At 45.0% G+C, this 27424-nt stretch overlaps 1 protein-coding gene across 1 annotated transcript in view; it reads left to right on the top strand.

The window, feature by feature from the left end:
• The first annotated feature begins 1600 nt into the window (after positions 1-1600).
• The window catches only part of NAT8L (N-acetyltransferase 8 like), a 57036-nt gene continuing 31212 nt past the window's right edge, over positions 1601-27424 (top strand). Inside the window, exons 1-2 of the mRNA XM_074229931.1 lie at positions 1601-1949; positions 4004-4168. Coding sequence (XP_074086032.1) covers positions 1607-1949; positions 4004-4168 — 508 coding nt within the window. The 5' untranslated portion in view covers positions 1601-1606. The remainder of the gene's footprint in view (positions 1950-4003; positions 4169-27424) is intronic.

Here is a 27424-nt window from a genome sequence, read left to right as displayed (position 1 = left end):
GGAGGACGGGGTGCTTCAGATCGTGGCCCGGGGTCTCGGGGTCCCGCAGAGCGAGGGGCTGCCGGGCGGGGAGAGACCCCTGCCCCCCGCCCCTTCCCGTGGCTCGGAGCCGGGCTGACGCAGGCGCAGTGGGCCCGAGCCCCCCTCTGTGGCCTGGGCTCCCCGGGGGCGGGGCGGGCAGGCCCGGACTGCGGGGGGGGGGAGCCCCATTCCCCCATCCCCCCCCCCCCCCGGCGGGGCCCCAGCCCGGATCGGGCCAGCTCCTCGGTACCTGCACCGAAGCAGCAAGGCGCATGCGCCCCGCAGGGTGGGGCGGGGCCGGGGCGGGGCGGGGGCGGGGCCGGGGGCTCGGCTGAGCGGCTCGGCCCGGGGCGCCCCCCCCGTGACCCCCCCATCCCGGCCCGGGCGCCCCAAGGTGTCCCCCCATCCCGGCCCGGGGCGCCCCCCCTGGAGTGTCCCCCCCATCCCGGCCCGGAGCGCCCCCCGGGTGTCCCCCCCCATTCCGGCCTGGGGCTCCCCCCGGTGAACCCCATTCCGGCCCGGGGCGCCCCCCCCCGTGTCTCCCTATCCCGGCCCGGGGCGCCCCCAGGTGTCCCCCCCATCCCGGCCCGGGGCGCCCTCCCCCGTGTCTCCCTATCCCGGCCCGGGGCGCCCCCCCCGTGACCCCCCATCCCGGCCCGGGGCGCCCTCCCCCGTGTCTCCCTATCCTGGCCCGGGGCGCCCCCAGGTGTCCCCCCCATCCCCGCCCGGGGCGCCCCCCCCGTGACCCCCCATCCCGGCCCGGGGTGCCTGGAGCAGGAGGGCCGGGGGGCGGGCCGGGCCCCCGGGGGGCTCGTCCCCCGGCCCCTCCCCACGGTGCCCACGGTCCCGCTCCCCACGGGAGACGCTGCCGCGGGGGGCCGGCGGGGGGGGGCCCGGCTCTCGGGGACCCCTCGGGCTCAGTTCGGGCCCGTCGGGCTCGGGGACCCCCGTTGTTCCCCCGCGGAGACCCGCTCCCCGAAGCGGCCGAGTGCGCCCCCCGCAGTGGGGGTCCGGGCGAGGAGGGGGGGGGGTCGGGCCGCTTCTCCCACGCAGCATCCGTCGCCCCCTCCCCCGGCTGCCGAGGCACGGGCTTCCCGGGGGGGGGGGGGGCTCTCCTCCAAACGAGCACCCCCACATAGGACGCAGCCCCGGCCCCTCCGGGCCCGCCGGGGACGCGACCTTGGGGGCCGTGGGGGGGGCGGGGGTCGCGCCCGGGGCGGGGGGCGGGGCGGGGCGGGGGCGCCCCGGGCTCTGCCGTAGTAATTTGCAAGCGGGCGGGGGCGGGGCGGGGCGGGCGGGGCGGGGCCTCCCGCCCCGCCCCGTCACGTGCCGCGGCGCAGCCAATGCGGCGGCGCTAGGACCCGCGGGCCGGGCCGGCGCCGGCGCTGCCGCATTATAAAGCCCTCTCCGGCATGCGGCGCCGCTCGTCTCCGCCCGCCCCGCTGGCTCGGTGCGCCCCGCGCTGCTAGACCGGCCGGGCTCGGGCAGGCGGCAGAGGCCGGCCCGCCCGCGGCTGCCCCCCGGGCCCCGCGCCCCGGCCCGCCGCCCCCCGCCCCGCCGCCCGGCGCCCCCCCGGCCCGTTTGCATGCATTGTCCCGACATGGTCTGCGAGACGAAGATCGTGGCGGACGAGCATGACGGCGTCCCCGGCCCCAAGCGGGACGCGGCCGGCGCGGCCCCCGCGCAGATGTGGCCGCCGCTGCCCGCGCCGCCGCCGCCGCCGCCGCCGCCGCCGCCGCCGCCCGCCGCCGCCGCCGCCGCCGCCGCCGCCGCCCGGCAGCCGCTGCGCATCCGCGAGTTCCGCGCGGCCGAGCAGGACGCGGCGCGGCGCATCTTCTGCGACGGCATCCTGGAGCGCATCCCCAACACGGCCTTCCGCGGCCTCCGGCAGCAGCCCCTGGCGCAGCTGGCCTACGTGCTGCTGGCGGGTGAGTGGCGCCGGCGGGCGCGGGCGCGGGCACGGGAGCGGGCACACGGGCGCGGCCCCCGCCCCCACGCCGGCCGGCCGGGGGAGGCTCGCTGCCCGCCGCCCGCTCCGCGCAGCCCCGAGCCCGCCGGCCCGGGCCCCGCGCCCCGGCACACCCCGCGCCCGCGCCCGCGCCCCCTTCCCTCAGCCGAGCGTCTCCGCTCTGCGCCCCTCCGCCCCGTCCTCTGCCCTGCCATGCCCGTATCTCCCCGCGCCCCCGTCCTTCTCTTCCAGCGTCACTTCTCTCCCGCGCCCGCGCCCCCTGTCTCCCCGTCTCCCCCTCTCCGCCCCGTCCTCTCCCCGACTCTGCCACCCCTCCATCTCCACCGCGCCTCCATCCTTCTCTTCCAGCGTCACTTCTCTCCCTCTCCCGCGCCTCCTTCACTCAGCTTCGCATCTCCCCTCTCCCCCCTTTCCCTTTCTGAGTTTTGCTTTCTCATTTTCTCTCTCCTTGAACCACTCACCCTTCCATCTCTCCCACCTCCTCGGCTCTTTTGCTCTCAAGCTCTTCCGAGTGTGGTTGGGCTCCGACTGTACGTTTGGGAGAGATCGGAACCTGCTTTGCAATGAGATGGGGATGGTTAACAAAGGTTGCGGGAGACGCTGAGGATGCTTGATAAAGGCAATTGATGCTCTGCCAGGGAAGTGTGACTATATATAATTTATCAAGCCGGGGGAGGCTGGCTCAGCACAGCCCCCAAGTGTTAATTTATGAGGGGAAGATCTCTAGTTCCAGGAGAGAGAGAGAGAGAGAGAGAGAGAGAGAGAGAGAGAGAGAGAGAGAGAGAAGGAAAGTCAGGGAAAATATCCTTTACTCCCCAGTTCAGAAGGAACTAAGAGAAGGGGGATAGCAGTGGGACCCGGGAGGAATGCTTAGCCACTCTCCATGCCCTCATCCATTCCATTGCCTGGACACTTGTCTAATTTGCATGTAGAAATGCAGCAACACAGAGATGTTGCTTAAATCTGAGGTAGCCCTTATACAAGGCAAGCTTTTAGTGGCTCACTAAACAGACCCTGGGAGTGACCTTAAGGGTTAGTATTATGGGTTCCCCCACTCCTTCACATTGCACTTGAATGAACTAAATTTCTTCATCTACAGAGGCTGCAGATCTTCTGACCTCTAGACCCTCTACCGCCTCTCCCTCTCCTCTATTCCAACCTACCCACCAAGCACTTTAGCTGGGGGAAGAAGGCTCAGTTGAACCCTGCCTGTGTCTAGCCTCAGAGTAGAACTGATAATAGTTTCCTTGCCTATATGGGATTCAGGAAATTGTATTTATCTGACACTCCTCAAAACAGTAATCTGGGCTTGCTGCAGTCAAGGAACCAAGGCTCCTGCTTCCCAATCTGGGGTTCCTGCCTGCCTGAGTCTCCCTTAGCATAGTCATTGCTGTTCACTTTGCCATTTAATTCTTCTTCCCCACATCTGGAGGCAGTCAGGAAAACTACATTGGAATCCTGGAGTTGACAGATTTTGGAACCATGATGTGAAAATGAGGGACGTGAGCTAGATAGATTCTTTCTTCCAGCTTTAAAATTCCGTGGCTCTGGATCAGTCACTTAAACCTCTTTACCTCAGTTTCCTGAGCTGCAAAATGAGAATATTGTTACTTGCTCTACTTATCTGACAGTGCTGCTTATGAGTAAAGCCCTTTATACATAGAGGACCTTAGAGTCCTCATCTGGAAAATGAGTGGTTGGATCTGGATGATTTTCCAGTTCTAGGTTCCATTATCATGTCAGTCCCTTTTCAATTCAGGACCTCAGTTTTCCCTATCTGTATAGTGGTAGAATCACAAGCTGTTATTATTTCTAGTCCTAAAAGATGAAGTACCTCATAAGATGGCCAGGAACACGACTTTTATGGTGGAATGGCTGCCTTCAGTTGTCCTGGTACATTTTTTTGTTGCTGGGTGATGGGATGGCAAAGGAAGGGCGGGAGGGAACGGGCCCTCTCCTGCAGCCCAGATGATGGGTTTGCAGTCTTTCCTTTTCCTCCTTTCTCTTCCACAGTGCTGTGCTTTGTACTGACCAGATGTCTGTTACTCACCTGCTTCGTGCCTGTCTTCCTTCTGGCCATGAGGTATTACTACAGCCGGAAGGTGATTCTCACCTACCTGGAGTGTGCGTTACACACGGACATGGCTGACATCGAGCAGTACTACATGAAACCTCCAGGTGAGTGTGGGGATGCTGCGGCTACTGCCACAGTGAGGCCATTCCTGGGAGCCCCTTGTGTGGCCAATGCAAAGGGGGACTGTTCACCTGGACCAAATTCTTTCTGTTCCTTAAAAAGATCAAAATGGAGAGCCCATGACCGCATACTGATAATTTGGGCTTCTTGAGGCAATGAGATGGAGTGAAGAGATCTGAATAGCCTTGGAAGCAAGAGGCCTGGCTTTGAGGCCTACCTCTGCTACTCATGGGTACAACAAGGGAGCAAATCACTCCCTACCTCTGGGCCTCAGTTTGGTCATCTGTAAAATGGGAATAATCCTTGTGCCACCTGCCTCCCTGGGTTGATTTGAGGAAAGTGCTTTGTAAACTTTAAAGCGTTCTAGATTATTTGAGCATTTGTTCTTGGACTCTCAGGAAGAGCCTCCTAGGGAGGACAGGGGAAAATGGGACAGACACGGAGCTTGGAGCTCTGTTGGGTAGAAGCCAGTGAGCTGGTCTTGGCTTGGACCTTGTGTATAAGAAACATGGAGGAATAGACAGAATTCTGGGCTCAGCTAGAGAAGACCTAGGATTCGAAGCTTGGTTCTGTTACCTATCAGTGGGCTTGGGCAAGTCACTTCTGCTCTCTTGGCCTCAGTTTCCTAATCTGTAAAATGGGTGGTTGGATCTAGATGATCTTTAAGACCTCTTCCTGCCCCACATCCTATTAGCCTGTGAGTCACTTTGATCAGGGTCTCAAGTTTTTCTACCAGACAGTTGATGTAGAGTCTCTGTGGTCCTTTCCAGCTAAATAAATGAGAGAATCGTAATGAGGCAAGGCCTCTGGATGGTGCCGTGTGAGCTGGGGAATGAGTTTGCATATATCCCTTATTGTGATGAAGTCAGAGCTGGGCAGGAGAGGTTTGGCCAGGGTGAACAGAGCCAACCGAGTGCCCCCAACACGTCGAGTCTTCTCTGGGGCACTGACTTCTATGATCTGTGATGGTTTTTGACTATCTCTGTTTCTTGGAAAGGTCTTTGCCAAAGGCTGGCACTGAGGCTTGGGTAGATATTATTATTTGTAAGGCTTCTTCTTCAGACCTCATTGCTTGGATGTTTGCAGATTTGGTGGAAAGGAGTGGGTGGGGCCACAGCAGACTGCAAAAGTAGCACGATTGTATATAGTGTCCTTGGTTTTTATAACTCCAAATCTATGGACATGGACATCTACATGGACATCTATGACTTTGACATTCAGAGAAATATGGTAGATCACAGGATAGACAGAGAGCAATAGGTTTTCCTCAGAACCTGGGGCCAGGACAGTCAACTCCAGTGTTTGTAGATCTTTTATTTTTTAATATTTAATATTTTGTTTCCCATAAATGCCTGTGGACTATAGGTAGAGTCATAATGAGTATAGGGATCTTTGCCTCATACCCTAATACTTGGGGGTGCTATTTTTTTTTCCTGCCGTGATCTAGACCAGGGGTGGGAATCTTTTTTTTTTTTTTCCTGCCAAGGGCCATTTGGATATTTATAGCATCATTCTTGGGCCATATAACATTATCAGTTCAAAAATTATCTGGCTGTATTTAGTCAAACATATCATTAATTTGCCCCTAAAAAGCTCCTAGATTTATTGAATTCAAGTCCTCCCTGTGGTAACGTGGCAGCGGGAGATCAAATGATTTCTTGGACCAGACATTCCCAGGACCTAGTCTAGACACCGTCCTTCTTGTAATTTTTGGTCCACTGCCAACATATCCCCTTAGGGGTTGGTGGGGAGAAGGCAGATTAGGGAGAGGGGCAAGGAGTGGGATTTCTGACAATGGACTTTGGAGAACAAGACAGGCTCCATTCTTTCTAATGAGAGGATCCATGGTGGGATTGTCTCTCTGGAAGCCAAGATCTCTCAATCCTAGCCTTTGCTATTTCCTAATCTCCTCTAACCTCCTTTTCCACTGTGCCTGCTGGAAAACTCATCTATTGTTTACAAACTTCTCTTTATCCTTGGATCTCTTTTCGTAGTTTTTCCTTCTTCTTGGTGCTCACTTGGACTACCTTTCTCCTGAAGACACTATCTCTTTTGGCACCTTGGCAAGGCTGGCTGCTTTTTTCAGATCAAACACAGGGCCAGGAGGAAGAGCTGTCATACTCTTTGCTTCCCATTGGTGACTTTACCTTGCCCCCTTCCCTCCCTCCTTTCCTTCCCAGCCCCCACTGTAATTCAGCAAGCAACTCTCTCTTTTTGAAAGTTGACTCTAATCTGTCCAAATACTTATTGCTGTGATCTGTGAACCCCCCAGACCCTCTCTCCAATCCTTATCTATTAGTCTTTTCCATACCTCATTCTTCTTTGACCTCTCTAGCAGCATTCATTGGATCTCTTCACCTTGACCCTAATAAACTCATCTTTGGGGAAATCCCATCATCTTGCAAAATACATGATAACCTTGTTATTCACCATATCATCAGCACCTGCTAATTGAAGGGGAGAACCATAAATTCTAAGGTAAGGAGAAGGACCAGGATAGACATATCCTCAGTTTTCTCATTTCCCATCAGACTTAATTCAATTTAGACTTCTTTTATTACTTCTCCACCATCTCTGCATCATGGCTACCTCCTGTCCTTGCTCCTATCTTTTCAGGTTTCTTTTGCATGTTGTCATCCTCATTTGAAATGTAAGCACTTTGAGGGAAGGGGCTATCTTTCCTTTTGTATTATTTGCATAGTGCTTGATGCATAATGGACTCTGAATCAATGTTTTATTGGCCATTGATCTCATCCCTGCCCCCTCAAACATCATGGTCTCTCAATTCTTCAGCCTCTAAACCCCCCCCTAATGTATTTCTAATTTGTCTTAATCTTGCACAAGAGTGATCATGTCTTAGATTCCTTCCTATCCCAGCTGGATCAAATTTTCCCCAATAATGGAATTTCTGGTTCTGTCTTGTGCAGAAGGGGCTTACCTTGTTCCTTCTAGGTATCCCAGTTTCACTGGTTTCCAGCCTTGTCCCCCACTACTTTCCAAACTTACTTGTATAACATTTTAAGTTATACATATCTGATGAAATGAATGAGTAACCAGGATGTTTGGGGAATGGGAACTTATGGTTAAGTTTTCATGTTGGCAATGGTATAACTCTCCCAAATCTTTTATCATTATTAATATTATTACTATGATTTTAAAAATAACTCATGTTTCTGTACTGTTTACAAAACTTTCCTCATTACACAACCCTATTAAGTCAGTAGGGCGAGCCTCATTGTGCCCATTTTGCAGATGAGGAAACTGAGGCTTAGAGAGAAGAAACCCATGGTCACATAATGAATGGCAGAGTCAAAATTTGAACCCATGTCTCCTGACTCTAAGTCCAGTCCTATTCCCCATTTATTAGCTGAAAATCTTTCTCCAATGCCCAACTCCAAACAGTAGACACACAATATTATAAGAAAAAAGCACTGGATAAGAAGTCAGGAGATCTGTGTTCAAGTCCTTGTGTAACCTTTTGGAAATCCTTTTCTCTCTGGTCCTCGGTTTCCACGTCTGTTACAAGGGGATAATACTACTTGGACCACAACCATGAAGGTTGTGATGATCCATTGAGGTAACAGATTGAAAGGAACTCTTTTTTCAAAAAAAAAACAAATCCATAAAGGATAGAGTAATGGCCTTGAAGCCACAAAGGCCAGGGTTCAGGGTTTAGAATTCAGGTCTTGCCTCTTGACACATATTGGCTTTGGGACCTTGGGCAAGTAACTTAGTCTATCAGTGGTCCAGATACCCTCCCTCTCCCCTCCCCTTAGCCCACAAGTTACATAGAAGGTGTGACCCTGCATTGGTGGACTTTGGAGTTCCCTAAGTCCACTGTAATTCCACTGTACTGGTGAAATCCTCAGCCCAGACCTTATGTATATCCCCCTAGGAATGTGTTTGTTAATCAGAGTAAGCTAAAGTCATTGGCAGATAGATACTCAGAGCCACAGTCCTTTGTGCTAGCTCTTATTTCTTGGCTTTTGGATAGAGATGAGTCTTTAATAAGGCCACCTCTTCCGAGAAGCCTTCCCTGATGCCCATTTCCTTTCAGCAGATCTCAAAGAACACTTTACTTGTACTCTCAAACTCATGTGTATTATGTTGATGTGTGTGTGAGATTGCCCCCTCCTCAACTGTGAGCCACTGGAAGGGAGGACCGTGTCATATTCCTCTTTTGTGTCCTTTGCAGTGCCCCCTCTCCAGGTCCTGCACATAGTACATGGTTAATTAACGTTTGTTGAAGATGAAGTTGGAGATGGGGAAAGTAGAGGAAACTGGGCTGAACGGAAATTCTCACTGCCCAGGCCTGTGGGTAGGGATGGAAATGTTGGAGGAGACTTGGCTGAATGTGAATTCTTAGTGCCCAGGCTTATGGATGGAGATGGAGAAGGTGTAGGAGACTGAGCGCCATGAATTCCTTGAGGCTTAGGATACTCCTGGTGAGTTTGTTTACTTTTGCTAACTCCCTTATATGTACTTTTGTGTGTATGTGCGTGTGTGTGTGTGTGTATGTATGTATGTGTGTGTTTTGTGTGTGGTTTTCATCTTTTTCTTTTAAAAGTTGGAATTCCTAAAATTTACATTTATTTGAGGGGTCTACTTAGCTAGATCTCCCTTTTAGTGGAGATTTTGCTTTGTAGTGGAGGCAGTATTATTATTGGATAATAGTCAGAAGGCTTGGATTCAAGTATTCCAGTTACTCATTTGCAAGCTGTATCACCCTAGGCAAGCCACCTTAATTCTTTGAGCATGAGTTTCCCCATTTGTTGAATGCGCATAATAATCCCCTCTCAGGGCTATGTTGGATCAAATGGGACAATGGTTGTGAAATTGTAGCACGAATTTTTTTTTTTCCTGGTGTCCCTTGTCATCAAAGAAAGGTATGATTGAAAGTAGAGGCGGACTGGTCACTGGATGAGAGCCACATAGATGAAAAGCCTACAGGCAACACTGACATCTACTTGATGGCAAGAAAATTCCCTCGGCATATGGATCACCTCTTCTCCCTGTCATCTTTTCCTGGACAGCCTGAAGAAGAACATAAACCAGTGTCACACAGGATGGACAGGCAGGGGTAGCCGTCTCAGCATTGATGGAAAAAGTAGCCACATTGATGACACCCCAGTTCCCTGAGACATCCAGCTGGCAAAGTGGATAGCTCTTTGGACTTGAAATTCAGAAGTTCTGAGGTCAGATCCCCACCCCCCCACTCGGATACTCAGACTCTCCATTTCCTCAACTATAAAATGGGGGTAAAAATAATACTGACCTCACAAGGTCCTCATGAGAATCAAATGATGTTGTATCTAGAGCACTTTGTAAACCATATCAATCATAGCTGTTACTACTCTTCATTGGAGCATTCAGTAGGACTTTGACAGTTTACAAAACACTTTCTTCGTGATCATCTGATAAGATCGTTATTGTTCAGTCATCTAGTCATGTCTGTGACTCTTTGTGACCCCCTTGGATCATAGCAGACCTGCCCTGTCCATGGAGTTTTCTTGGCAGAGATCCTGGAGTGGTTTGCCATTCTCCAAATCATTTTAGTGATGAGGAAGGTGAGGCAAACAGGATTAAGTGACATGTTCAAGTTACACAACTAGGAAGTATCTGAGACTGAACTCAGGTCTTCCTGACTCCAGGCCCAGTGTTCACTAACTGCCTCCTGATGAGATAGGTTGGGCAAATATTATTTACATCTGACAGAGAAAGAAACTAAAGTTCTGAGACAGAAGATGAAGTGTTTGTCCAACATCCCCCCCCCCCCCCCCCCAGGACTCAATTTGAGTCTTTTAAGAGCATTGCTTTTTCCTTTGTACCACAGTATTGAAATGTTAAATATACATGCAAGCAAAGTTGTTTTTAACAGAATGTGGTTGCTGAAGGCCATTCCCAGGACTGCAGTGAGGATGGTATTGACCCTAATCAGAAGCACACTCAGGGGCACCATAGCTCCAATGTCCAATTGCATTTCGACTATACCTGGACTACCTTTCCTTTATAGGCTGAGAGCACTTTGACCCTGGGGAGTCTGGAGAGAGACAGAAAGGGGCAATTAATAAAGCAGGAGGCTCACAAAAGTCTTTTTATTCACTGGCTGAGTATTGGTAGGAGAGAAGGCAGGAGTTATAAATGAAAGGCAATCTGCTAGAGTGAGAAGTTAAGCTTTCCTTGGTAGTAACAAGAGCTGGGTTTGAATCCCCATGTGTGACACTTAATGAGCTGTGTGACTGAACAAAATAATTCTCTTCTCTGGGCTTTAGAACATTCACCTGTGATATGAGAGTTTTGATTACCAGCATTTTAAACTTGAGTTTTGTTTAGGCAAGTATATTATAGTAATAGAAACGGGAACTGTTATAAAAGAAAGAGAGGTGGGACCTTGACTGGGAACCAGGAGACCTGGGTTCATGTTTTGGTGTACCAGACACTCAGTGACATCTTTTGGAAGTATCTTTCTGGTCCACAGTTTAAAATGATAAGGTCAGACCAGTAAAGAGCCCTTCCAGTTCTGATAGTCAGTTTTCTTTGGGTCTATCTGGCTGTGATTCTGGGAAAGATCTCAAGAGCTCCATTTGGCTTTTTAAGTTCAGGAAGGACTGAGGGTTTCCTCCCTTTAGCAAATCCCTACTTAGGGCTGAGAAGGCCCTGGGCTTGGATATTGACCCATAATCTGGATTGCAGTGAATTAAATGACCTTCTTCTAGTGACTTGGTGGCTTCAGGATTCTGAGAGGGGAGATAAGAGAATTTGAAAAGGGCTCTAGAAATTCTCTCTTCTCTTAGCTTTTCTGCCCCATCTTTTCTCTCCTTGGCTGATTCATTGTGCCCCTTCCAAATTATGTCCTCAGTTTTCTCTTTCTATACTTTCTCATTGGGTGACCTCATCCCCTCTTCTGGCTTTTTTTATGCAGATGATACCCAAACTTTCCCCTCATCTTCCATTTTGTATATACTACTTCTGAAGGTATATCCTTCATATCAGAAGGTAAAACCAGGAACAATATATGTGATTTGCAAAAAAGATAGGTTTAAACTTGATGTTGGGAAAAACTTCTCACAATTAGAGCTTCAGTAACTGAGATAGCAGTTTCTGGAGTGTAACCTCTGGCAGTGGAGAAGAGAGCTGACCAAGGGTGAATTATCTCTAGTAGATGGGAACTAATGTGTGAAGAATAGACTCAGGGAACCCAGATATCTTCTACCCAATGGGAAGGACTCTGAGAAGAAAGGAAAGACATTGGGGTTCTGACCTCATGTGTGCCTCAGTATAATTGTACCCCAAGTTTGTTTCTATTCTATAACCTAGTGCTGTATTTATTCATTGAATTAGGTAGCCCGAGTTCATGGGAAGTGGATGAGAAATTGTTTTGTGTAGTTATTAATCTTACTGAATAAACCATATGAGTCAATATCTTTGTTTTAAGTTAATTATCACTATTGGCTGACTGTTAATGAAAAGTATACTGGTGGGGGCTTGTGAGTTATCATTTTTTTTGTGAGTTATCATTTTAGAGTTTCTCTTGAATCTTGAGATAGTAGCTGCCTTCTAGGGAATAGTCCAGAGAGGTTTCTCATCTACCTTTCCAGTTTTATCTCTCATTTCTTTCCTTCATGAACTCTACCTTCTATAGTAATTGACTATTCCCTGATCTCAAATAAATGAAGGGATCTTTTAGCTCCCTGATTGTGTTGTTTCTGTCTCATATTCAACTGATCCACAAGCATTTATTAAGAACTGGGGTCGGGGAGTTGAAGGCAAGATGGTGGCTTGAAGGCAGGACTATTCCCTGATTTCATCTTCTCATGTTTATGGGTCTGTGCCATCACCAGGAATATCCTTTTTCCCTTTTCTTTGCCACTTCTTAGAATCCTTTTTCTTGGATTTTCTTGAATCCTTGGACTCCTTGGAAATCTTTTTTTGCTTCAGGGTTCAGCTTAGATACCAGCCCTTTCTTGAATTCCCTCTTCTTTCCAGCAAAACCTTCCCCTGGTATTTCTAAGTATACTTTTTTTGGAGTCTTTGTTTCATTACAGTCTGCCTTGAATTAGACTTGTCTGAGTACCATGCCATAATAATAATGGCTAGTATTTATATAGCAGTTGAAGCTCTCCAAAGTGCTGTACATAACAACAGTAACAACAAATAACATTTACATAGATCTGATATATATATATACATATATATGTATATATATATATATATGTATATATATATGTATATATATATATACATATATATATATATATATATATATATATATATATATATCTTAAATATATTTATATAGCTCCAGCCCTGGAGTCAGGGGGACCTGAGCTCAAATTCCATCTCACTCACTTAACATTTACTAGCTGTGTGACCTTGTGGATTCCAAGTTTCTTAACCTTGATTGCCTTATGTCCAGGCCATCTCTAGTGGGCCCTATCTGGCCCCTGGACACAGATGACTCCGGAGGAGAAAGCCAGGCTGACTTTACACAGCACCTCCTCATTTAAATACAATTCACATGCATGTCATGGTATCACCTCTTTAACGGTATGGTTTTCTTTGAGAATAAAGGACAAAAAACAATACCACCTAGCTATGTCCTCCCATAAGGTTGTGGATAAGCATGATATTTTGTTTTATTTTGGTTTCTGTGTCTTCAGTGCTTAGCTGAAGTCCCTTTATGCATTGAGAAGAAGGTTCATCCAGTAGACTATAGGCCTTCCTTTTTAATAGAGCTCAGTTCCTTTAAGAGAGTGATGTGAACCTATGGTGAAGTCAGTGAGTCAGTGTGAACAGGTGTTGGTAACTTGGCTTGAAACCGTGATTAGTGGTGTGCCCCCCCCCCCCCATTACTTTGAAATGGAACTGAATCAGACCTTTGTGTGTTGTGGTTGGTTTCATGAATCTCCATGTCTGAATATGTTGTGCTAGGTACTGGTGGTCAAGTCCTGGACCTTAGCTTGCCTGGACATTGGTCAGCAATGAGCTCTGTAGGACACAATTTTTCCTCTGCTCACAGAGCCTCTGCAAATTCACAGAGGCGTGGTGAGAGAGCTCTTGGGAGCATTTTGGAGAGGAGGACTTTGTAAACCTGGAAGCACCACAGAAATGGGGCTTTTCTCAATAGAGAGCATCTGAAACATCCTAATTTAATGCTGGAAGCTTCTCTTTTTATGTTTCACCACAGTTTTTGAATGGTGCAGTCATCATCATCATCATCATCATCATATGCATTTTACAGATGAAGAAAGAGATTGTTTATGATTAGCAGACATTTATATAGTCACTTAAAGTCTGTTAATCCATTTAGGGGTCATTCTACACATCTATGAAAGGGGGTGGTGCTGAAGGGATTATTATCCCCTTTTTCCAGATGAGGAAACAAGTCTAGGCAGTAAGATGAAGGAGTAGAGAAGATGCAGATTGAAGAACCCTCCCCTCACTTCTCTCTCCTCCTTTCCTTTCCTCCTTTTTAGCCTCTTCTTCTCCCTCATCATCTCTCTTCTGCTCCCTATATTTCCCTTTCTCTTCCTGTCTCTTTCTCTCCTTCTTCTCACTCTCCCTTTCTCCCTCCTCTCCCTCCACCCACCTCTCTTCCCCTCTGTCTCTTCTTGCCCTGCTAGTTACATCCCTTCTGCTTTCAGACATGGCTACGTTTCTCCCATCTTTTTTTTTAAACTTTCATTAGACTCTAAGGTTTTTCAAGCCACCATTTCCCATCCTTTACTCAGCTGGACTTCTTGGAAAAATTGTCTAGATTCCATGTCTTCCTTCTCACTTCTTGATCCTTTGCATTCTGGCTTTCTCTCTCATCCCTCAAGAACACTGTTTGCACCAGTTAGCAGCCAGCTCTAAATCATCCAGTCCAGGCCTTTGCAGATCTCAACCTTGATTCATCTGCATTCCACACTGGAGATGGGTTTCCTCTCAGAGACTTTCATGACCTTGTGCCTCTTTTGATTTGATCCCACCGTCTCCATTATCTTTGCTATCTCTAAATGCACGTCATGTCCCCCAACTGTGGATGCTCCTTGAGATTCTTTCTGGGATCCTCTTGCTTTCTCCTTTGAGACTCATTAGCTTCCATGGCTTTAACTATCATTTTTATGTAGATGGGTCAGCCGGATGGTACCATAGAAAATAGAGTCAGGAAGACTCATCTTCCTGAGTTAAAAGCTTGCCTCAGACAGCTAACCCTTGGCAAGTCACTTAACCCTGTTTGCCTCAGTTTCCTCGTGTCTAAAATGAGTTGAAGAAGGAAATGGCAAACCATTCCAGCATCTCTGCCAAGAAAACCCTAAATGGGATCACAAAGAGTAAGACATGACTGAAATGACTCAACAATAACTACATATCTAGCTCCATTTTCTCCCTTGAACTTCAAATACTATATCACTAGTTGTCTGTTGGATAGCTAAATGCCCCAGAAATATCTTCAACTAAACAGGTCTAAAACTGAACTCACTATCTTTATGGACCTTTAAGGACTCCTTCTCAGAATGATGTTTTTAAATGCATAAAACAAAACCCTTAGGATAATAAAGGAAATCAATTTTATAGAATTACAATTACAAAAATATTTCTAAAAACCTATCAAGGTCATGGATCTTTCCTTGAAACTTTTGCTCTTCCAAACTTCTCTATTTCTTTCCAAGGCATCATCTCCTTTCCAGTGCCTTGGGTCTGTAACCTGGACTCCTGGACTCCTTACTCTTCCTCACCCAATGTGATCAGTCGCCAAATTTCACCTTTCCAACTCTTTACATCCTTCCCCTTCCTTTCACTCCCACAGTTGCCATATTAGTTTAGGCCTCATCACCTTTCACCTAGATTGCTACACAGCCTCCTGAATGCCCCCCTCCTTGCCCGAGGTCTCTCTCTCACCATTCCTGTTGCTCCTAAGCTTTGCTGCCAAAGTAATTTTCCTTAAACATAAATAGGACCACATGACTCCCCTACTCAACCAACTCTATTGCCTTCTTATTGCCTCTAGCATCAAAAATAAACTTTCTCTGTTTAGCTTTTAAATGGCTCCACACTTGGCTCCAACCCATTTTTGCAGCCTCATTGGATATTATTCCTTCACACTTTGTGAACCAAGCTGGCCTTCTTTCTGGTCTTCACTCAGACACTCTGCCTCCTATTTCTGTACCTTTTTACTGGTTCCATCCTCTGTGCTTGGAATACATACGCCCTCCTTCCCTTCCCTTACTTGAAGGTTCAGCTCCTGTGTGAAGACTTTCTTTTCCTGATCCCCTCACTTGCAAGGTCCTTTTTCTCAAACCACCTTGTCTTTATTAACTTTGTACTTATGCCATATAAATTTAAGTATGTTTTCTGTTGGAATCCACAGAGAATAGGGATTGTTTCATTCTTTTGTACTTGTGTCCACCATATTGACTGATTGGTAACAGTGCTAAGTCCAGAAACCAGCCCTGGGTTCCTTTCTCTACTGAACAAAAGAATAGATAAGAAATAACTTTGGAAAACTATATACACACGTACACATACATGTACAAGCCCACATACAAAAGAATAGATGGGAAATAACTTAGGAAAACTATATTCATAGGCATACCTACAAATACATACATAAACATACATATACATACTTAACCTCACACAACATACCTATATACATGCATGAATGCATGCACATACATACATGCACACATACCACATGTACATGATTCATTTATGATAAAAAGGATAGGGAATAACTAGTAAATTATACACACATATAAAACATACATGTTTATACCATACATATATACATGCAAATATACATACATATAGAATTCTTTTCTCTATCATACAAAAGAATAGATAGGAGACAACTTTGAAAAAGAGTCTGCCACACATACCTACATACACACATGTGCACATGCACATGAATGCATTTCTGAATACATGCTGCAGCACCAACTACAAAAGTAAGTCTCTTAGGATGGGAAGGGAGCCTAGAGGTAGGGGAATGTGTCTGTATTCTGACCTGATACTTTATTTGAATTGCCTCTGACCTCAAGTTTCTCATCTGTAAAATGGGGCTGATGACCTTCTTCATTGGATAATTGTAAACAAAATCATCATGCCTTAATATACTGCAAAACTGTGTTTGAGGGGAAAATGTGTAGACTTCAAAGGAAGACTAATGATTAGGAAACAATACGAGCCAGAATTTGAAGGAAACATGTTACTACCCAATTTAAAGTTATATTCATAGTACAAAATTTATTGTAATTATTATACAATAATAATAATAATAATGTTCAATCAGTATGAAATTATTGCAATAATTCAAGGGCAGTAAATTTGAGCAGGTGAGGGCTAAGAAAATCATTGATAAGCAAGTCTGAGGACCCCTCCACATGGGGTAGGATTGATTTAGAGGATTTCTGAATTTTTCCGGGTGGTACAGTAGGAAGAGCCCCAGATTAGGAATCTTGAAAACTTTGGTACAAATTGAGTTTGGGGTTACTTGAGTGACCTTGAACTAAGCCACTTAGTTTTTCTGGACCTCAGTTTCCTCATCTGTAAAATGAGGGATTGGGGCTGGACCTAAGTCTCTTTCTGGTTCTGAATCTAGCGATTTTTTTTTCTTTTTGTTTTTGTCTTTTTGCAAGGCAGTGGGGTTAAGTAACTTGCCCAAGATCACACAGCTAGATAATTATTAAGTATCTGAGGCTGGATTTGAGCTCAGGTCCTCCTGACTCCAGGACCAATACTCCATCTACGGCACCACCTTGCTGTCCCCAGTGACTCTTTAAACGACAAATTTTGTCCTAGTCAAGAACAAGGCAGTTTGCCAAAGGCTGTGCCTTGAGGGACCAGCAACATTGAGGTTCTGTATCTGCCTAGCTTGGGGTCATCTGCACCTTTCTTTTGTCTTCAGTGAATCATACCTGATGGAGGGTTTCTTGAAATGTGGAAAGGAATAGGAGAAGTTGATTGGAATGTTATTGGGTCTGTCTTGTAATAGGATCCTAGATTTAGAGCTTGGAAGATCATCTGGTCCAACCTTTTCATTTTACAAATGAGAAAACTGAAGCTTGGAGAAGGGAAATAGCTTTCTCAGGATCCCAGGAGGTGGTAAGTGATAGGGCTGTGGTCCTGAATCCAGAGCTTCTCATTCTAATGTTAGGCAATATTTTTCCTTACTGTATCACAGTTAATCTGCTGTCCAGGAGCTTATGTTCTTTTTTCATCACTGAAGGGATGACCAGCTTCCAGGGATGCAGGAGAGGAGGCTCATGGGCCTGTAAAAAACAGACCAGCTTTCCTGGGCAGGGCTTTGGCAGCTCTAAGCTTCCAGGGGGATCCTTGCCCTGTCCTGCTTATTAAAGGGGAGGTTTGTTCAGAGAGAAGCAGGTGAGCTAATGGGTGTGAGGTTGTACTGGCCATGTGGATATCACATGAGATTCCTCTGCCCTGTAGGTTACATTCCTTTCCCTCACACCTTCACACAGAATAAATTGAAAGACTGGGGTGTTCACTTGACATCAGATTGGGGCGATTTGGGAGGTGGGTGCTGGGATGGGATCTTTTTGATGATTTAGGCCCCTAGAGAAAAAAAATAACAACTTAGAGCCAGAGGCTGGACCCCATTGATGACCTGTCTGTCTCTCTCTTTTGGGCTAGGTAGAATATAATGGAATTCAGGGGATAAAGATTTCAGTTTTGCTTCTGCCATTTGTGGACTCTGTGACCCATAGCAAACTCATCACTATTTTGAACCCACTTGAAAAAAATTGGCAGTGATCACATCGGCCTAATAAATGAAACTTTTTTTTTGGCAAGGCAATGGGATTCAGTGACTTGCACAAGGTCACACAGCTAGGTAATCATTAAGTGTCTGAGGTTGGATTTGAACTCCTTTTGAACTCAGGTCCTTCTGACTCCAGGGCTGCTACTCTATCCACTGTGCCAATCTAGCTGCATAAGGTGCACAAAACTCTGACTTCCTGTGATGGGGATGATGATGTTTGAGGATGAGGATGAGACTTAGGAAGATGATGGGACCCTTCTGCCTTCTTCTCCAGCCTAGAGAGAGGCATGATGGAAGAATTTAGAATTCAGAGACTCAGAGTTGGAGGGCATGTTGGAAATTATCTCATCCCATAGCTCCACACAGCATGAATAGCTCTGAGAAATGGTCATTTAGCCTTTCCTTTGAAGACTTTTAGTGAGGGGAATCCCACTGACTCCCAAGACAGTCCCTTCTATTTATGCTTGACTCTTGACTGATAATTTTTTACATCAAGCCTAAAACTGCCTCATTGTAACTTCCACAGGATGGAAGGCTGTTCAGATACTCCAAGTGAACTATCATGTTTCCCTGATTTTTCTTTCTTCTCCAGCTTAGCTGTCCTTAGTGCTTTCAGATGATCATTCTGTGACCTGGACTCAAGGTCCTTTGCGATGCAGATTGCACTCCACTGAGTACTCTCTAATTTATCAATGTCCTTCCTAAACTATGGTATTCAGGACTATGGTTTTGTTAATTCAGCTTCTGGTCACATTACTTTGTGGGCATCTTTACGTTGATTATTCATACTGAACTTTATATTATCTCCAGTATTTTTCACATAGATGCCTTTCAAGCTATATCATAGCCATCCTGCATTTGTCCAGGTGAATTCTTGAACCCAAGTCAGGGACTTTGCATTTGCTTTGTTTACAGTTTCTCTTCGGTCCATTGTTCTCACCTGTGGAGATCTTATGGGTGGTCAGATGTCTTGTCATCCAGTATACTGGATTACCTGTTCTTCCCAGTTGTGTCCTCTGGCTTGTTCATGAGAGTTGGGATGAGAATCTTGAGGATCCTCAAAGTTCATATAAAGCTAAACACACACACACACACATACACACATACAGATTATATATGTTATCTCCTCCCATAAAATGTAAATTCTTGTAGGACAAACACTATTTCATTTTTTATTTTTTATCTGTAATAACTGGCACATAGGCAGGCCCTTAGTAAATATTTGTTGATGGATTGATTGATAATTTTGCCCCCTCTGTGTATGCTTATTCTCTTAATTTATTTTTTCTCACCTTTCAAAGTTTTTCCTGTTCACATATCAAAATTCTGATTTTGCAATCTGTGAACCAAAAGGCAAACACTTATAAATTACTATTGAATGAGGAAAAGTTTTGTGAAGCATAGCTCTAGTTTGTTCATTCTTTTTCTCTCCTTTTCCTCTTTTTACAAATAAAAATCTGTAGTGAGAGCATCTGGGTTTGAATTCTGGCTCTCCTTTCCACCATTTCCTGTCTCTGACTTGTTATTGATGTCGGCATACCTAAATTTATATCCTACCCACTTCTGCTAATTTATTGTGTGATTTTGTTTGTTTTGCAAGGCAGTGGGGTTAAGTGACTTGCCCAATGTTACACAACTAGGTAATTATTAGTGTCTGAGGTCGGATTTGAACTCAGATCCTCCTGACTCCAGGGCCAGTGCTTTATCCACTGAGCAACCTAGCTGCCCCTAATTTCTTGTGCAACTTTGGACAATTCAATTCAATAGACATTTCGACATTATTTATTAAACACCTACCATGAGCTAAACAGTGACCAGTGTTTTACCCTCAGAGTCAGGAATGAATAAATGATGCTTAAAAGGCATTTATTAAACTCTTATTATGGATTAAACATTCTGCTAAGTAAATCTGGGGGGTATAAATAGAAAGATATAACTGAGTGCAGCACTAGTTCTGGATTCAGGAACTGGGTTCAAGTGCCTCAGTTTTATGACCCTGGACAAGTCACTTAACCCCAATTGCTACCAAAAGGAAAAAAGAAAGATCTAGGCTATACCTCTTCTCATAGGAGGAGATAATACATAAGAGAAAATTCATCTTGGGCAGATTGGAAAAGCCTAGAAGTCCCTAAGGTTTGCTGTGGTTGGTGGAGCAGCAAGACCCAGAGGGTACCGGTTGCTAAAGTAGTTAAGGTGACAATTTGGGGAACTTATGGACATAGAGGCAGGACTGATGGTAAGGTCAGGAGGATTTTAGAGAGAAATGGCAAGGAAGTAGATGGCAACATGTTGGTCCTCCACATCATCAGAAGGAAGAGAATTGTTGACTTTAACTCTGTAAGCAGTTTAGTAGCCCAGATGTGGGGATAGGGTACCTCTGCTGATGCCCAGTCACCTGGGTGGGTTCTGGGACAGCTTAGGTTAGGAGAAAGGGGCAGGTGAAGAGGTGGAGTGCCTCCTGTAGCTCCTTCCATTGGCATCAGTTCCAACTGGAATCCAGAACTGCCTGGGAGGAAGAAAGAGGGGGGTAGAGTATCCCCACCCCTTCCCAGGTACCTGGCCATGCTCGATGGGTTCAAATCCTGTCTCTTCCATTTGGTAATTGTGTGATAAATCATTTAATCTCTCTGAGGCTTAGGCCTCAGTCCTCAGGTAAGGATGGCTTATGATCTGTGTTTGGTGGAGGGAATTTCCACAGCAGGAGTTTATTAATGAAATCACAGATGGGACCTTAATGTACAAGGCTTGTTGCTGCATGTAGTTCATCTAATTAATGAAGATAAAATGTGTTTTTAATTGGAGTGTGTTGGACTTTACACATTTTAGGTCACTTCCAGCTTTAAATCTTAGGATCTCACATCAGCCAAGCTAACAAGCATTTATGAAGGGTCTATTGGAACTAGTGAATCCCAGCTGTGATGTTCCAAACCAGGCACTGATGTTCCAAAGCCCCCAAAATGAAATGATCCCTGTTGTCAAGGGATTTAACTTCTATTAGGAGAGACAACATATGAGATATAAGTAAATATGGGGTATTTAGGGAGGGAGGGCATTTACAGCATTTTCTTGAGTAGAGAAGCAGCATAGTCAATTCTGCATTTTAGGTAAATCATGGGGATAGACTTGAGGCCATTGCTCCAGTCCCGAGGACAAGGAGTATTGTCATCCTCAGCACCAGCTGCAGGCCAACCGCTAGAAATGGCCAGTTACCAAAGATGAAGAAGCATAACCAACGTAGGCAGAGCAGTAGTGGGTCCTCAGAGGAAGACAGGCTGTGTCATGTGTCATGAAGACCAAAGCACAACTACCATCTTGACTATCACCTCCCTTCAGACTCAGGTGAAAGCAGCCCAGTATCTGTTCTCCAACCAGGAATAGTAATGCAGCATGGTTCTCCCCTCTCCCTTCCCCCAACATACCCCCGACCACAAGCATTGTTTCTGCCTCAGCCCCATAGGCAACCCTTATCAAGAGGAACAACCTGTTAGATTTGCAGCTGAAATCTTCTATGTGTGTTGACTCTACTATTGGAATATGAGTCCCTTGAAAACAGGGACTATCTTTTTCTATCTGTATCCCCAGTACTTAGGACATAGTATAATAAATAAATGTTCTTTCAGTCAGAGCTAGAATCAAACAATCATTCAAACAATCAGAGTAATCCAGTCCAACCTTCTCAGTTACAATTGAAGAAACTGAGGCTCAGAGATTAAATAATTTGCCCACAACCATACAAATAGAGGTCAGATTTGAACACTGATTCCTTCCAGTGCTCCTTCTCCATTAGAAAATGTCATCTTTAACTATTGCCATTTCTAGACCACTTTTGGATGAGGGAGGCTTCCTGAAAAAAAGGGGTTCCTGAGTTGGGCCTTGAAAAACAGAAGATTTTTCCAGGTAGGCATAGATGGTGAAGAAAGGATGGGCCTTGGAGATATGTACTCAGATTTCATTTCATCAATGACTGATAGTGAGATAATATTTTAAACTTCTCATAAAAGAATTTCCTGGGGGGGGGGGGCGGCAGCTAGGTGGCGTAGTGGATAAAGCACTGGCCTTGGAGTCAGGAGTACCTGGGTTTAAATCCGGTCTCAGACACTTAATAATTACCTAGCTGTGTGGCCTTGGGCAAGCCACTTAACCCTGTTTGCCTTGCAAAAACCTAAAAAAACCAAAACAAAAATAAAGAATTTCCCACGGGCAGCTAGGTAGCACAGTGGATAGAGCACCAGCCATGGAGTCAGGAGTACCTGGGTTCAAATCTGGTCTCAGACACTTAATAATTCCCTAGCTGTGTGGCCTTGGGCAAGCCACTTAACACCATTGCCTTGCAAAATACCTAAAAAAATTTTCCCAAACTGTCCCTTTGTTCTCATTCCCAGTTCCCCCCAATCTATTTTTTCTGTTGGTGCCAATCACGGGAATAGGCTTCAGAAAGTCGCAGCTGGGATTCACTAAAACTCTCTTGTTCACCACTCAAGATGTCATTTCCTGAGAGATAATTCCAAAATTACTGTTTTCCACCCCATGGTTATATGGGGGTTTCCAAAAGAGAACAGCTCAGGCTTTTGAAGAATTCCTCCTATGTGTTCCTAGCACAGGACAGAGAGATTGAGGTCTCTGGTACAGCCAGCTTCTTTGGACCCCTGACTTCTAATATCTTGGAAGATGGTGCTGAGAAAGAGGAATCACAATATGGGTTTCCATTTCTAAAGGGAAAGGGAAGGGAATACGTACTTAAAGCATCTACTGTATACTAAGGTACTATGCTAAGTGCTTTTTACATATTTTATTTCATTCAAGAGTCCATCCTTCCAGTGGGGACTTTTAACAACTAAGCTCACAGGGATGTTACCAATAGGGAAAACTTTTCAGCAATTTCCAGGAATAGTTTTTATTTCCTTAGGAGAAGGTAATAAGGTCACAAATACTGGAGGTCTTCAAAGAGAAGCTGGATGAACATAAGTCAGAGATATTATAGAACAGAGGTGTCCAATCTTAACACTTTGATGGATATTGCCCAACAAAAATTTGTCAAGGGCTGCATATAGAATTTAATATTTATTTTTTATTTCTTCCAGCTCTGAGATTTTCAAATACAGCAAATAGGCTTGGTAAGAATAGTCTTTTTGGGGGGTGGCTAGGTGGCAGAGTGGATAAAGCACCGGCCTTGGAGTCAGGAGTATCTGGGTTCAAATCTGGTCTCATACACTTAATAATTACCTAGCTGTGTGGCCTTGGGCAAGCCACTTAACCCCATTTGCCTTGCAAAAACCTAAAAAACAAAACAAAAAAGTAGTCTTTTTTTTTTTTTTTTGGTAAGGCAATGGGGGTAAGTGACTTACCCAAAGTCACCCAGCTAGGTAATTATTAAGTGTCGGAGGTAGGATTTGAGCTTAGGGTCATGCACCACCTAGCTGCCCTGGTAAGAATATTCTTAACCTTTTGGGTGACTTGGACCACTTTGGAAGTCTGGGGAAGCCTTTGGACTCCTCAGAATTAATGTTTTAAATAACATAAAGAATTGCTGAATTTTCATTAGGAGTTAGTGAAGATAAAGATGTACTTTTTCTCATCTGAATTCAGAGAACCTTTGAAATCTAACTATGAACCCTTTGAAGGTCCTTGAAGAATCTCTGAAGCATTGTATACTCCTGAACACTTTGGTAGTTAAGTACTCCTCTGTGGACAGCTCCCCACCTTGCATAGGGACAGCTTACAGCTTATGGGATGGGGATCCTACAGCAGTGGGCTGCTCAGATTTGTGATTCTTCTAGTAGGTTCATAACGGAAAGGCCATCTCTTCCAACCACTTCATTTTACAGATGAAAAAATGAAATTCTGATAAGAATAAGTGAGTTGTCCAATGTTAAAGTCCCTTTGGCTCTAAGTTCCGTGACTCTAATCAGCTGAGTGGCTAAGAGATAGGGAAATAGCTGCCTTGAGAGATATGGTAGTGGCTGGTGTTCCCCTCTCTCCATCCCTCCTGTGAATCTTAAAGTGATGTTCTGGGGACTTTGTTCCCCATCAGATGTCTTTGTCAAGGACTTGACAATTACCTTTTTTTCTCTGCCATAGCTGCTAAGGTCCCTGGTGTCTTCCAAGTAATCCTGTGAAGGCCGGGTCCCTGTCAGTTTGATGAAGGATATATTTTGGGATTCAATTTAAAAGTTCACTTCAAGGCAGCCAAATGCCTATTCTTTATATCAAATTGCATTAGTGTTTAAAAAAATTTCTCTGACTTATTCCCTCTCATTCTCTCCATTCCTCTCCTAGCTGCCTTTTCTTTTCTCTAGGAGGTTTGAGATGTTCATCTTGTGTTTCTTGAAGGTAATTGTATTAGACTGGACAGAATACTTTGAGGTCAAGAGAGCTGGGTTGAAAGCCCAAGGTTGACACTTAGGATCCTGGGGCCTGGGCTGGAAGGAATCTCAAAGGACTCATGTAAGATATGATGAACCATGTATAGTAGATAACCTGGGTTATCTAAACCTGTAGACATAATTTAAGGGGAACAAAGATTGAGAATTATTGGAGAATTGTCCCAATCTTTTCCTTGGAACTGCAATTTTTATTTCCATTGAGGCACTAGAAGGGCAATCACTGGATACTTGCTCCTTCATTCTCTCTCCTGTCTATCTAAGAGGGACATTGGGCTAGAATTATGGCTATATGCCTCCTCAAATGTCTCATTTGGTGATATAGTTTATACTTTATTCATTATTTTTGTTTTGTTCCAAACAAAAGTCACTTCCCTATTTCTTTTGTAGGGGAGGGTAGCCCTAAACTTACACTTGCTGACTTGGTCCCTTCCCACCAAATACTGATTATATAACATACCATTACAAGTAATGAATAGCAAGTAAACTCATTTATCTAAACTAGAAGCAACCAGAAATCAGAGAAGTTATACAGATTAGAAGGTACCAGAATGAAGACGAGTGAATCAGTTTTTTGCTGTGAGTAAAATGAGATCTTAGGTCAAACCAAAAATGAGGCCCCTCTTTCTCCCAAGGGGAAAGAATCTAGGAGGACAGCTTGGGGAACCGGCTTCTCTTACATGTTTGCAGCGTTCCAAATCTTTTTATGTGTCTTTCTTCCGAAAGTAGTTCTCAGAATAATTCTGCTCTTTGTACAGTTCCACTGCCTTATATTAGCATTCTGTCCACCATTTAAGAGTCATAACTCCTGCCAACACAGCAGCCTACAAAATGCCCCAGGCTTAGTTCTTAGCCCAGGTACATTCTTCTTCCAGGAAGACATTTTTGAAGCCCCCCCCTCACACACACACACACACACACAAAAGAATAGCCAGGGTAAGCTATAACCATGTAACTTTGGAGCATAAACACAAACATCAGCAATTTAAAACAAGGGTGATTTTTTTTCCCCGATGTCCCAATTAACCAACCTGTGATAACTTTGGGGAAAAGGTGAAAAACAAATGCACAAAACCAGACTGTGTAACAGACCTGGTACCTGATAACAGAGTATCACTTGTCTGGTACTGGTAGCAAAATGGGGAAAATAATAACCTGTACTCCTTGATAGAATGGTGAGAGAAAGGGCCTTTGTATAATTGAAAATAGTATGGAAATGGAGTTTTGGTTATTCATCTTTACTGTCCTTGAATCTTTCCTGAGATATGGGGGTAGTTGTGTTCCTCAAAGTTTTAGGGACTCATGTTTAATGAGGGAGGTGGTGAATGAATGAATGAGGATGGTGAAGAAAGGGCCAGTTGCCTTTAATCCATTGGCCTAGATTTTTCCTGCTCTCTTTGCCTTAGCAGAGAAATTATAGCTAACATATATGTGGTGCTTTAAAGTTTGCAAATCATGTGCTTTCTCATTTGATCCCCACAACAACCTTGTGAGGGAGAGGCTATTATTCTTCTTCTATTACAGATGAAGAAACTGCAACTGGGAAAGGTTAAATGATTTATTCTGGTCATATCATTTAGTATCTGAGGATTTGAACTCAGTCCTTGGAAATGAGATGTCAGAGCAAGAAAGGATGTTAGAAAATAGTATGTGAAGTATCAGAAGAGTGGAAGGAAAGGTAGAATACAGAACATACACTATTCTCGTACAGGCAACAGTTCTTCAGCTACTTGAAGCTAGTCTCAATCCTTTTATCCAGGCTACAAATCCCCACTTCCAGATCCTTGACTGACATGTCTTCGTTATCCTGATCACTCTCCAACTTGTCAACATCCTTCCTAAAATATGGTGCTCAAAATTGAAGAGATGCTTCCAGATGTTATTAGGACTGGCAGAGAGCAGGCAGGACCATTTTTTTTTCTGGCTGCTATGCTCATCTTACTGCCATGTTGCAGTGGTTGTAGAGTCCACAGTTGTAATTTAATAAATGCTTGCTGATTGATTGACTTGTGTTGAATTTGTCATCTCCCAGACCCTCCTCTCTTTTATACAGTAGACTATTGTCTAGTTTTCCACTAGTTAACTATTTCTAGCTTGTATTTCTGTGTTTGTTTGTTTTTTGAACACACAGAAATTGACTTTTACCTTTCCAACTTCTCTTCTTAGATCTATCTTTAAATATTCTGGTAGAATATACAGCAGCTTAATAAATACCATATCTTTGGCAATAGTTTTCAGCTTTCCCCTCAGAATGTTTAGGTATAGCAATTCATCAAGGGCCTCAGGGTGTTCCTTTTAATGCCTTATTACTTAAGTTGGGTTTCGTCTCCTTATTAATACTTTTATCCCATTCTTTCTAATCCAAAGATCAGTTTCTTTGGAAGGGAAGACAAAAGCAAACCAAGAATTGAATACCTTTGTCACCCATTCATTCTAAATGATTTCCTTGGAGTTTCTTTTAGCTAAAGATGTCTTTTTGGACATGCACAACACTCACTGTTCATTTCACTCTGCATTTTCTTGTTCCTAAATTGCCTTACAGGCATATCCTAGATATTGATATTCCCCTTCTATGAGCTTCCCTTCCATTTTCCTTTAAGATCTCATTGAATTCCCAGTCTATCCACATGGATCTCTTTATACAGCTTTTTTTTTTAATTGGAATTTTAGTGTTTTGTTCCTACTCAACCTTTCTCTGACTCTTTCGGCACCTACTCCCTCAGAATCTAGGGGCCATTCTACCTGGTTATCTTCTCCCACATTTTGAGATAGAATGATTGTTTCCCCTCCAGATTTTCTGATCATTCATTTCTGCTTCAGCAACCAGTCTTAGTCTTCCTTCTTCATGTAAAGCAGAGCTATAATAGTCATTTTCCCTGTTGATTCCTTTTCCTTTTAAAGGATAAAATTATCATTAAAACTCAAAAATGCATTAACCACTTTATTTTTGCAGAGAGACAGTGTCTGCTATCATCTGGATACTTGAATGTTGCTCACTGCTTCAGGAGCATGGCTCTGTGCCTGATTTGATATAGATTTCCTGAATTCCTTGTCTAATTCTCCCTCTGTCTGAGTGGCCTATAGTTTATTTCCAT

This window comes from Macrotis lagotis, chromosome 3 (genome assembly GCF_037893015.1).
Source record: "Macrotis lagotis isolate mMagLag1 chromosome 3, bilby.v1.9.chrom.fasta, whole genome shotgun sequence".
In the NCBI taxonomy this organism is placed as follows: Eukaryota; Metazoa; Chordata; class Mammalia; order Peramelemorphia; family Peramelidae; genus Macrotis; species Macrotis lagotis.
Note: the sequence above shows the minus strand (reverse complement) of the source record. Positions and strands in the feature narration are given on the sequence as shown.